Here is a 13,091-nt window from a genome sequence, read left to right as displayed (position 1 = left end):
AGGCTATAGCTACCATAGATAGTGATTCCTCTGATGAATCTTGGAAAAGTAGATTGAAAACCTTCTGGAAAGAATTCACCATTCAGATGCCATTAAGAACATTTGTGATTCATAGGAAGAGGTCAAAATATCAGTCTTAACAAGAGCTTGAAAGAAGTTGATTCCAACCCTCATGGATGAATGTGAGGGGTTCAAGACTTCAGTGGAAGAAGTAACTGCAGATGTAGTGGAAACAGCTAGAGAACTAGAATTGGAAGTAGAGCCGGAAGATGTGATTGAATTGCTGCAATCTCATGATAAAACTTGAATGGAGAGGAGTTGCTTCTTATGGATGAGCAAAGAAAGTGGTTTCTTGAAATGGAATCTATTGATGAAGATGCTGTACAGATTGTTGAAATGACAACAAAGGATTTAAAATATTACATATACTTAGTTGATAAAGCAGTGACAGGGTTTGAGAGGACTGACTCCAATTTTGAAAGAAGTTCAACTGTGGGTATATCAAACAGCATTGCATGCTACAGAGAAACTGTGAAAGGAAGAGTCATTCGGTGCAGCAAACTTCATTGTTGTCTTATTTTAAGAAATTGCCACATATATCCAGACAAAACTCTAATTCAAAAAGATACATGCACCCCTATGTTCATAGCAGCACTATTCATGATAGCCAAGACATGGAAACAACCCAAATGTCCATCGACAGATGAATGGATAAAGAAGATGTGGTACATATACACAATGGAATACTACTCAACTATAAGAAAGAAAGAAAGAATGCCCTTTGCAGCAACATGGATGCAACTAGAGATTATCACACTAAGTGAAGTAAGTAAGAAAGAGAAAGACAAATACCATGTGATATCACTTATATGTGGAATCTAAAATATGACACAAAGGAACCTATCTACAAAACAGAAACAGACTCACTGACATAGAGAACAGACCTGTGGTTGCCAAGGGGCAGGGGGCTGGGGGAGGAATGGAGTGGGAAGTTGGGGTTAGCAGATGTAAGCTATTATATATGGAATGGGTAAACAACAAGGTCCTACTGTATAGCACAGAGAGCTGTATTCAATATCCTATGATAAACCATAATGGAAAAGAATATGTAAAAAAGAATGTGTATATTTGTGTAACTGAATCACTTTGCTGTACAGAGAAATTAACACAACATTGTAAATCAACTATACTTCAAAGAACAGAAACAGAAAAAAGAAATTGCCACAGTCACCCCAACCTTCAGCAACCACCATCACCCTGATCAGTCAGCAGCCATCAACATCGAGGCGAGACCCTCCACCAGCAAAAAGATTATGACTCACTGAAGGCTCAGATGATAGTTAGCATTTCTTAGCAATAAAGCATTTTAAAATTAAGCTATGTATATTGTTTTTTAAGACATAATGCTATTGCACACTTAATAGACTACAGTGTAGTATAAACATAACTTTATGTAACGTAAAGTTATATAGCATAACTTTGTGGGAAATAAAAAATTGGTTTGATTCTCTTTATTCTCAATATTTGCTTTATTGTGGTGGTCTGGAACCAAAACCACAATATCTCCAAGGTATGCCTGTATGTTTTTTTTAGTGCTAAATTTGCTTATGTTAGTGCTAGATTCTTTAATTGCAGGAGTTGTTATCTAACTTGAGAAACATTTCCTGTTCTATTTGGATAATCAGTAATTGTTTTTGGTAAGTTGTTGATATTATTCAATTCTATCATTCATTTCAAATTTGGGATTCAAGAAACCCAAAGGCTTAGTGTTATTTATAAGTGTCTTACAAGCACATTGATTTTGAATTATTAAATATTTCTTGTTAATCTTCTTATTTCATCGAATGCTTGCTATATGTCCAGCATTAAGCTAGGAAATTGTAGAGATCTCAGGGAATATCTAAGGCACAGGTATTCTTATAAAGAACTTATTCTTGATAGAAAGACAAGATTAACACATGTGATTGAATGAAACAATAGTAGATTATAAAAGAGCTGTAAAGGTTTAGGGAAGAAAAATGAATGTATGCAGGATACAATTTATCCTAGATGGTTTTACAGTGACTTAGAGTGGTTTTTGAAACATGGCAGAGTTTAACTTGGTTGAGGAGAATGATTTTAGTTGGGAGCCCAGTGTGAAGAGAGGCACAGAGGTGAGAATCAGCATGGTATGTTTGGGAAAACTGCCCAGTGAGAGTGGATGGTTTGTATTGGAATGTAAGTGAAATAGTTTTAATTGTGTGGTTTGGTTGTAGTTTGAAGATGCATGTGTAGGCAGAAGAAGCCCTTATAGGTTAATGAAGAACAGTGCTTGGGGTAAAATTTGTCTTGATAGTGGTATTCAGGATTTGTCAGGAAAAAGAATCTCATGTTAAGAAAACTTGAGTTGGGCTTCCAAATTTTTAGATAGAAGATAACATTAGCTTAAATTTTGGGGTTAGTGGAGATTGGAAAGAAACCAGCCTTGGTGACAGATTTTCAATGGGAGTTAAAATAGAAGATGGTACACCAAAGTGTACTAGAGTCATTCCTTGGTATCTGTAGGGGGACTGGTTCCAGGACTCCTCCCCCACACCACCACTGCAGATGCTCAAGTCCTCTATAAAATGGTGTAATATTCTTATGTAACCTATACACATCCTCCCACATACTTTAAATCATCTCTAGAATACTTATAATACCTAATAAAATGTAAATGCTATGTAAATAGTTGCCTGTGCACAGCAAATTCTAGTTTTGCTTTTTGGAACTTTCTGAAAAACTTTTTTTCAAGTATTTTCAATCCGAGGTTGGTCGAACCTGCAGCTGTGGAACCTGCTGATATGGAGGGCTGACAGTATATTCTTATTTTGCAGACCTCAAGGGAAATAAAGATTTCAGGAGCTATTGGGCCCTGTGTGTCTCTCAATTCTAAAGGACCCTGTGTGTCTGAAAATGTAAGTCATCTTTATTCTAAAAAGAAAATACAGTTAATTCTCAGGACAGATCCAAGAGAGACCTGGGGTGGCAGTCTATAGCATTCCTTTCAAAATTATTGTGTGGGCTGTTTTTCAGTAGAATGTGGCTCAGCTTCCATTGGTATACCTCTATTTGTTGTTGTTCTTTCCACATACCCCTTTTCCCATCCACCCCTAAATTAAAACTTTTGTACTGTCACCAGTCTTCTATTTTTTATGCCTAAGTTATTCCTTGCCCAGCGTGCCTGAAAAAACAACAACTATGATTTGGAAATTTGGAGACTCATGAAAGTCAAAATTAATTCTGAAATCTTTTTCGTTAGTAGAATTTCCGTCAAAGTAGCCAGCAGATTGAAGCTTTTAAGCTTCAATTCCTTTCTTTTCTTTTATCACATCTAGTGGACATATAAGGCACTTTGAAATGGTAGAATCATGTAGCTGTGGAGAGGATGATGGGACAAATAAAGTGTGCAATCATCTTTACAATGACAGAGTTTAAAAATTAATTTTAAGCAGTTTGCATGGAAACATTTATATCTAAGAAGTTTTCTTGGGAATTAGACTGCTTAAATTACACAGTTCTGATCCAGAGAACCTATATTCATATATGCGTATGTTATATGTTAAATCACTATCTCTTTACACAGATTAAATAGTTGGATGGAAGGATAATGTTAGTTGTAATTACTTCATTAAGTGGTGTATATTTTTAAAGTCTACAATATGAAGAACTTGTATCAATATTTTTGTAATTTACTTAGCAAGAATTTGAATTAATTATAATTTTATTTGTGTAAAAATTGCTTAAGTTTATTTCATGGTATATTTATATGAGCTTAAAAAAATCTTAAACCTCTGACATTTATTGAATTAGAAACCTGAAATAGATTTTTTCTTACTGGTATTTTTTCCCACTTTTTCACCTTAATATATATATAGTAATAAACTATATTCTCTGGTTTTCAAACATACTATGTTTTATTTTTACAGGAGATAGGAACAGGTGGCACTTGTCAATGGAAGATATGTGGACTCAGTCCCACTACAACCTTAGCCATATATTTTGAAGTTGTCAATCAGGTATGACTTTTTATATTTGAATATTGAAATGTATATTTGAAAAAATACTTAGTTTAGGCCATGAATATTTCCAGAGCTTATGACCCAAAGCTTATTCTGTTTTGGAGTTTTTGTTTGTCATTTTCAGTTTCTCAAGGCTACACTCCTTGGTGAGAGCACACACTATAATAGAGATGTCAGGGAAACCTGCAAATGCCCAACCTTGGGCAACCCAACTTTTAGTCTTAGTTTTCTTTTGTTTTTAATAAACAATTGAAGCATAAATAAAATCTTAAATTCTGTTCTAGTTATGCATTTTTGTAATTAGGTATCTAGTTCCTCCTAGATGTCTCAAGGTATATAATATTTGAGTACTCCTACGAAAAAGTTTAGTATATCAAAACTTATAGAAAAAGATTGGAAGGTAAAGATGCCAGTATTTGGAAAGATTTTTTTCTGCTGCTGCAGGAAAAAGTTATCATATTAAAGAATGATATAATGGATAAATTATTGACTTATATACCAATAGTTATTAGGCATAAAATGAACCACAAAGTATTAGTAGTCAGCCTTCCTAAGACAGGTGCAAGAATTTGTTTTTACAATTAAAATTTGTGAAAAAGATAGTGGCTCTTATTGACAAACAGTTACAACAACAACAAAGCAAGAATATTGTCAAAGGGCATGAAGAAAGTTTCCCTATTGACCACCCCACTATTTCTTTCTGAGGATCATTATCATATATTACTATTGGTCTCTTCTCATTAATGGTTTTCTGTTAGTCATCTGTTCATCATGTGATTATCTTCCTCAAAGCTCTGTTTTCATCTTATATACCTAGGGGAGGAGAACTTAACTCAATTTCTTTTTTTTTTTTTAATTGAATTGTAGTTTATTTACAATGTTGTGTTAGTTTCAGGTGTACAGCAAAGTGATTAAGTTATACATGTATATTTTTCTATTCTTTTTTCAGATTCTCTTCCCTTATAGGTTATTATAAAATATTGAGTATAGTTCCCTGTGCTATACAGTAGGTCCTTGTTGGTTATCTGTTTTATATATAGTAGTGTGTGTATGTTAATCCCAAAGTCCTAATTTTTCCCCTGCCCTTTCCCCTTTGGTAACCATAAGTTTGTTTTCTATGTCTGTGGGTCTATTTCCATTTTGTATATAAGTTCATTTGTATCATTGTTTTTTTAGATTCCACATATAAACCATATCATATGATGTATGTCTTTTTCTGTCTGGCTTACTTCACTTAGTGTGATTATCTCTAGGTCCATCCATTGTTGCTGCAGAAGACATTATTTCATTATTTTTTCTGTTAGCTCAATGTCTTTTTATCCAGTTACTATTAGGCAAAATTGCCTCACTTATGCCTTTTCATATCTGTTAATTTCTTTACACTTCTCCCTTCATTTTGTTTTTTCATGTTTCTCTGAATTATATATTACTTGAAATTGATTTCCTAGCTTGACTCACTCCATAATTTTTCTCCTCTCCCAAATCCATTTCTTTTTCACGTGGCAAATCACCACTGTTTTGTATGCACTGGAAATAAGCATCCTTCTGATAGATTTTAGAATGAATTTTGTTATTGCTAGGATATGCAGTCCATGACTATATGACAACAATGTAATAGATCTTGCTTAGATTCTACTCTTTTATATTTATACAGCATAATGCTCCAATTCCTCAAGGAGGACGTGGTGCAATCCAGTTTGTGACTCAGTATCAGCATTCAAGTGGGCAGAGACGTATCCGAGTGACCACCATTGCTAGGAAGTAAGTTGTATTTGTTATAGATTTGATTTACATATCAAAACTATTCTGGGTCGTGCTCCCAAACTGGCTTCCTATTTTGAGTGATGTTTTGGAATGAAATTAGTCTGGAAAGGATTCTTAGATAAGGTGAGTCTAGAAGTGAGCAGGCTTTTGGTCTTTTTCTGTTTGTTTTGGACTTGATTGTCTGGGTAGGAAAAGTGCTGCTCAGTATAAACTTAACCTGATTTAGGCATAGCCTAGAAAATGGACACTGAAGGCATCGTAACTCTCATTTTATTGAACTGTATTTAAACTCTAGCTTCATTTCTGAAAACCATGAGACTATTCTGGTGAGTGACGGACATGGCCTAATGAAACAGTGTTGTGTTGGATGGTCTGTTACTTAGCAGAGGGTAGTATGTAGAGAGATTTATTGTCCTGCTGTAACTTTGCTTTGACTTAAAATCCTAGATGAATGTTAAGGGAATACATTATTCCTTTGAAGAAAAAGTGCCCCCTGAGCTTTCCTTTAGATCTGTTCATTTGCGCATCTTGAACTTGGAAGTATTGATTCTTGGCGAACATGTCAATTTATTTATGGCCCCTCAGCACACACCCCCAACCCCATATGCACGTATAACTTAACTTGGAATTCAAAACATTTACTTAAGGAAACAACTGGACATACCAATTTGAGGGATATTTTATAAAGCCACTGGCTTAGACTCTTCAAAAATGTCTTAGAAGGCAAAGAAAGTGTTAGTAACCAGTTCAGATTAAAGGAGACTAAAGAGAATTACAACTAAAGCCAATATATGATCCTGGATAAAATCCTGTCAGGAAAATTTTTGCTATAGAGGACCTTATTGAGACAACTGGGGAAATTTGAATATGGTCTACATATAGGATAATAGTATTTTATCAATGTTTAATTTCATTAATTTAGTAATTAATTGGGTCTATATAAGAGATTTTTTTTGTTCTTAGGATACACACTGAAGAATTTAGGGGAAAGGGTGATGTATCTGTAACTTACTCTCAAAAAGTTTGGCAAAAGAAAAAGTGTGTGTGTGTGAAGGAAAAAAGAACGATAAAGCAGAATGTTACAGTGCTAAAAATTGATAAATCTAGGTGATGGATTTATAGGAGATTATACTTATAGCTTTATGTTTGAAATATTCTTAAAATGAAAAGTTCTAAAAAGAGTTAAGTTAATCATTCAAGAGAAAGGGAACTTTTGTCATGAGAAATTTTTCATGGGTTTATATATTTTCAGTTTTTTACACAGAATTTATGAGGCTATTTGTAGAGAGATACTATGTGTGTTATGGTGCCATTTATATCATTTTGTCTCACCAAAGCACCCAGTCTTTCAAATTAACTTATCCTGACCATTTTCAATAATCAAGGCTTATTTTTTTCTTTATTTATTAGAAATATGACTTTAGGGGCCTAGGCAAGTGCATTTGTTAAGTGAATAAGCCATATGAAAATAAAGGACTCAAGTTCCTGAGATACAGTCAAAAGTTATCCTATATTTATAGAGAAAATAACTTCAATCTGGAAAGTTTGGTTTGAAACTAGTTGTAAGAATCACAGTGAAGGGGTACTGAAAATACAAAAGACAGATTTTACAATGTGAACAAACCCTTTAAACTTTAAGAGCAAAATTTTAAATTTATGGCTAAAGAACTTTTAAGTAGTAAATTTTTATGTGCTTACTTGCTAATTTATTTTCACTACTGAACCATTATATTGATATTTTCAGAAGAAAAATGTCACCTTTATGTTTCAGTTTGAAGCAAGCGAATACCATGGTCATACAAGTTGGGAAAATACCAATTTAAAACAATTTTGTTTTTGGGAATTCACTGGTGGTCCAGTGGTTAGGCCTTGGCACTTTCACTGCCATGGGCCCGGGTTCAATCCCTGGTCGGGGAACTAAGATCCCACAAGCCGTGCAGCGTGACCAAAGCAAACAAACAAAACCCAGCTTTGTTTTTAGCTCTATGATATTTTTTAATTAAAAAATTAAAAAATAGGGACGTCCCTGGTGGTCCAGTGATAAAGAATCTGCCTTCCAATGCAGGGGACGCAGGTTCGATCCCTGGTTAGGGAACTAAGGTCCCACATGCCGCTGGGCAACTAAGCCCACGTACCACAACTACTGAGCTCGTGCGCCTCAACTAGAGAGCCTGTGTGCTGCAAGCTGCAGAGCCCACACGCTCTGAAGCCTGCACGCCACACTAGAGAGAGAAAACCCAAACGCCACAACTAGAGAGAAGCTCATGCACCGCAATGAACAGCCTGTGTGCGACAACGGAAGATGCTGCATGCCTCAACGAAGATTCCACGTGCTGCATCTAAGACCCGATGCAGCCAAAAAAATTTTTTAAAAATAACTAAACTAAACTATTAGTATAATCACTAAGTGTTCAAATTGCACTAAAAATAACTTTTGAAATTACCAGCTCTTGGGTCTTCCATGGTGGTCCAGTGGTTAAGAATCCACCTTCCAATGCAGGGGATGTGAGTTCAACCCCTGGTCGGGGAACCAAGATCCCATGTGCTGTGGGGCAACTAAGCCCATGCACCACAACTACTGAGCTCGCACACCTCAACTAGAGAGCCCGCATGTGCAAACTACAGAGCCTATGTGTTCTGGATCCTGTGTGCCACAACTAGAGAAGCCTGCATGCCGCAACGCAGACCCAGTGCAACCAAAAAAATATATATATATTGTGCTTTTCATGGTGTATCTTTTTAAAAAATAATTACCAGCTCTTATTCCTTTATTTATTCTCATTCTTTTATGCCTCTTGGTATTTCGTTAGACTGAGATAATTGGTGGGTTTCAGTCATCTGGAAAATATTTTAAAATTTTTCGTCTATTTGAAAAAAATTAAAAATAGAGGAAGAAAGGAGAAGAATTTTGAACGTTGCTGCCGGGATTTTCTTGGGATCACGTCTTACATCTTTTTTTTTGTTTGCGGTACGTGGGCCTTTCACTGTTGTGGCCTCTCCTGTTGCGGAGCACAGGCTCCGGATGCACAGGCTCAGCGGCCATGGCTCACGGGCCTAGCCGCTCTGCGGCATGTGGGATCTTCCTGGACCGGGGCATGAACCTGTGTCCCCTGCATCGGCAGGCAGACTCTCAACCACTGCGCCACCAGAGAAACCCAATGTCTTTCATCTTTGAGTCATGTAAAAGGGGTTCAGCTTTTCACGAACTCTGTAACTATTGCCAGAATTGCTTAAAGTGAGGTACTTTAGAACTAAGATCAGCTGAAGTATTACAAAACTCTGTGAAATGTTAAACAAACAAACAAAAGTTATTGTTGGGTCTACCCAGGATCAGTTTGGATTAGATTTATAGAACATGTGAATTTAATAAATTACTGCTATTTTGTATGTAATTTCAAATTTATCCCTTAGACTAAAATTTTTGCTTATTAATTTTTGATTGGCTTTAGTGTGTTAATGTGGAGAGAAAAGAATACATAATAATTTTAATTATGTAATATTTATCACTAATAATTGAATTAAAGACCAATGAGAAAATATTCTGATACTTTATTCATTTTCCAGTTTAGTAAATGACAATTACTTAGTCTGGGAGAAAACTTTATTTTTCTATTTCCATATTTTTGCTTTTATAAAATTGAAAAAGTGAATTTTTAAAGTATCTATGTGCATACTTTAAAAGTATCTGTGCTTATGCACACACATTTTTACATGTAAAAATCTTAATGTTTTAAGGAATATGTTTGGAAATCGACCTTTACAGTTATTTTAGAGAATTTTATTAGGTTTGGATATATTTTTCTGAAAAACAGTGAGTACTATACTGAAACTACTACTAGTGATTTTTTTTTAAAGCTAATTTTTCTAGGTAATATTGGAATTTTGAAATATTGAAGTAATTTTCTGTGTCTTTTAAATTTAAATCTGTGTGACAGCCAACTATGATATCATGAATATAATAATTTAGCAGCACTTCTTGCTTTCTTCTTCTTGACTTTAGCTGGGCAGATGCTCAAACTCAAATCCAAAACATTGCTGCATCTTTTGACCAGGAGGCAGCTGCCATTCTTATGGCTCGGCTGGCAATATATAGAGCAGAAACAGAAGAAGGTCCAGATGTGCTTAGATGGCTAGACAGACAGCTCATTCGACTGGTAAGAAGTAAACATCATACTTTTCTAAATCCGTATGCATTTATTCGTAGTCAATTATTTTCTGATAATCTCTTTCAAGGTACTTGACAGTGTAACTGAAAGTCCGTATGAGGGACTCCTAATAAAGTTGCTGAGAAAGGCATAGTAATGAATAGCAGAGTTAATTTATCTCTTCCAGTAAATGAAAATGCCTTTTTTCCTTAAAATAAAAGAGTGACAATTATATAACCTATTATTGTTATTATTTTGGGGGGCTGATATGAAATTAATTCCCAATTTAATCCTAAATTACTATATCTGTTTTTACTGCTTTTTTGCATATTTTCCTTCATTGCTGTGGTTTAAATTTTCTATTTTCATTTTAATGGAAATTTTAAGAGAAATTAATTAGGATATAAAAGTTATACACATTAACATATAAAAATATAGGCAAGTCTTTTTTATCTGGATCTAGATTACCAAAGTGTATGTTAGTAAAGTTATTGATAATGATGATTTACTTGAGCTTTTAACATGTCAGGGGCCCATTACTTTCATTATGACCTAGAATGCTTAGTTCTGTTCTTTTTTTTTTTTAATATTTATTTATTTATTTATTTGGTTGCACCAGGTCTTAGTTGCGGCACGTGGGCTTCTTAGTTGTGGCATGCGAACTCTTAGTTGTGGCATGCATGTGGGATCTCATTCCCTGACCAGGGATTGAACCCAGGCCCCCTGCGTTGGGAGCTCAGAGTCTTATGCACTGTGCCACCAGGGAAGTCCCAAGTTCTGTTCTTAATGCTTCATTTTCACTCAGCAAATTCTGGCCTATAATTTCCTTAAAAGTACTTCTTCAGTTCAACCTTCAGCTCAAACAGCCTGTTGAGAACTCTCTCTGCTAAGCTATCAAATTTCTGTTTGTAACGGGAGGTTTTTGCGCCCTTTGTCTAGATTTTCACACAGTTTTTAAAACATTATCGAGGGAACTAGTCTTTAATAAAGTTAGCCATTTTTTGTAGCATCATCCAGAGCTTTTATTCTTTCATTTCTGAGGGTGTTTTTACACTAGCACCTTTTTGTGAATAAAGCAGTCTTATGACGACATCAGCCTGTCTTTTTTTAACAATAGGCATAAAACCTCTCTTGGAGTCACCCACTGATTGGACACCGTCAGTACGAATGTCAACATAATTCCTCCAAGGTGGATTTTTGTTTCCATATAAGAAGATGAAAACATTAAATATATTTTGACCTTTGCTTGTTTAGGGCAGCAGAAGAGCTCTCTTGAATTTCACTATTATTTAGCAACTTGACATGACATTGGTGAAATCCGTTGACTCATCAACCTGAATAGAGAAGCTGTTATTTTTCAGCTAATTACACAAAACTCTTCAGCATCATGTAACATGTCACGAATGCATCCACTTGTTATATTGTTTTAAGATGGAACCTTTCCAGTTTCTCAGACTTCATCTTGTCCTAGCATTTTACTTACTGTAATTTTACATGTCATTGTTAGCACTTATCAACTATATGACTTTTCCTTTTCTAGATAATAAATTTTGCTCTGAAGTATCTTGCTTCTTGAGCCTTTTCACTGATTGTGACTTTGTTTTAACAAACGCTTTATTGTTTTGAGAGTATAAAAGTTGTTTGAAGTAATCAGTACCTTTATTTGTCAAATGGTTATGATTTGTAGTAAAGTACTTTTTCCATTTTGCTGGAGCTATTACTACATTTGTAGGTTATGACATGACACAAAATTGGATAGTACAACTTGGCTTATCAGCCCCACGTAAAACCCACTGATAAGTAGCTTTCAGTGTGAAGATGGACTTTTTCTGTGTTCTGTTTTATGGGTTTAGTGAAGTGACTCAGAAGATTGTAATTCTTCAGAATTCTCTGTAGGCTTCTGTCTAGAATCTTTCTCTTCTCACACCTCAGCTTCAAAAATTGCCATATTGTTTGACATGCCTGTAAACAAATGCTAATAAAATATAACATAGACTGGTCTTGTAAATAACTGAATGAGATAGTTGCAAAAATTACAAAATGATAAAAATCTCACAATATAATTCAATTCTAAGCTACATATCCTGCAGTTTGCACCATTTACAACAGCAGCAAGTTGAGGGTAGAGGACAGGCAAGTCATGACATAATGAAAATTATACTCTGATCGTCTGTCACAGCAGTATAGCTTGTCTGTTCCCGTGAGTCAGTTGGCAACTGTGTGTAAGAGGGGATTGGTGGAGGTAGTTTCCAAGGGAAAGGCTGACATCATCAGACTATTGCCATGCTTTCTTTGCAAAACAGCTTTCATCAATTATCCATGACCCGCCCTTGTCTTGTGTCAAAAACTGAGAATGGAGTTATCCAAATGAATATAGTCCTACTGCCACGTGAGACTAAAAGATCTGCAGTGAAACTGCTAACAGGATAACTTGGAAACTGCATCACTGTGGCTGGCATCATATGGTGTGCAAAGTTCAAAAAATAATTTTAAAAAAATCACAGTTTCTTATAGAAACCCTAGTGGCTAATATATGGTAAAAGTGGTGGGAATATGGTTTTTACATTCTTTTCTTTAATTGGTTGAATCAAATTAGTGTGCAATTGAAGTAAAGTTTCAGGTGATGACAGATGAACCTTAGTTATAGAAGCTATTCTAAGTAGCTAACATAGTGTAGCCTCATTTTTTAATTTTTTAAAATTTTATTTATTTTTGGCTGTGTTGGGTCTTCGTTGCTGTGCGCGGGCTTTCTCTAGTCGCGGAGAGCGGGGGCTACTCTTCATTGTGGGGTGCGATCTTCTCATTGTGGTGGCTTCTCTCATTGCGTAGCATGGGCCCTAGAGTGCGTGGGCTTCAGTAGTTGCAGCTCGTGGGCTCAGTAGTTGTGGCCTCGCGGGCTCTAGAGTGCAGGCTCAGTAGTTGTGGTGCACAGGCTTAGTTGTTCCACGGCATGTGGGAACTTCCCGGACCAGAGATCGAACCCATGTCCCCTGCATTGGCAGCCGGATTCCCAACCACTGCGCCACCAGGGAAGTCCCTAGCCTCATATTTTGTACTGATTCCCTATTGCTGAATTTTCAGCTATAACAATGATAGCAACACAAACAGAGAAAGGATTAATACCTCTTAGGTACTACACTTT

General features: G+C 35.6%; 1 protein-coding gene across 1 annotated transcript in view; it reads left to right on the top strand.

The window, feature by feature from the left end:
* SEC23A (SEC23 homolog A, COPII coat complex component) overlaps positions 1–13,091 on the top strand; it is a gene marked incomplete at its 5' end in the record, with an annotated part of 55,802 nt that overhangs the window by 21,979 nt on the left and 20,732 nt on the right. The window contains 4 exons of the mRNA XM_079700476.1: positions 2,856–2,936; positions 3,948–4,037; positions 5,695–5,801; positions 9,805–9,958. Coding sequence (XP_079556602.1) covers positions 2,856–2,936; positions 3,948–4,037; positions 5,695–5,801; positions 9,805–9,958 — 432 coding nt within the window. The remainder of the gene's footprint in view (positions 1–2,855; positions 2,937–3,947; positions 4,038–5,694; positions 5,802–9,804; positions 9,959–13,091) is intronic.

Source organism: Hyperoodon ampullatus (assembly GCF_949752795.1).
Source record: "Hyperoodon ampullatus genome assembly, chromosome: 3".
Lineage (NCBI taxonomy): Eukaryota > Metazoa > Chordata > Mammalia > Artiodactyla > Ziphiidae > Hyperoodon > Hyperoodon ampullatus.
This window is presented reverse-complemented; position numbering and strand designations above follow the sequence as displayed.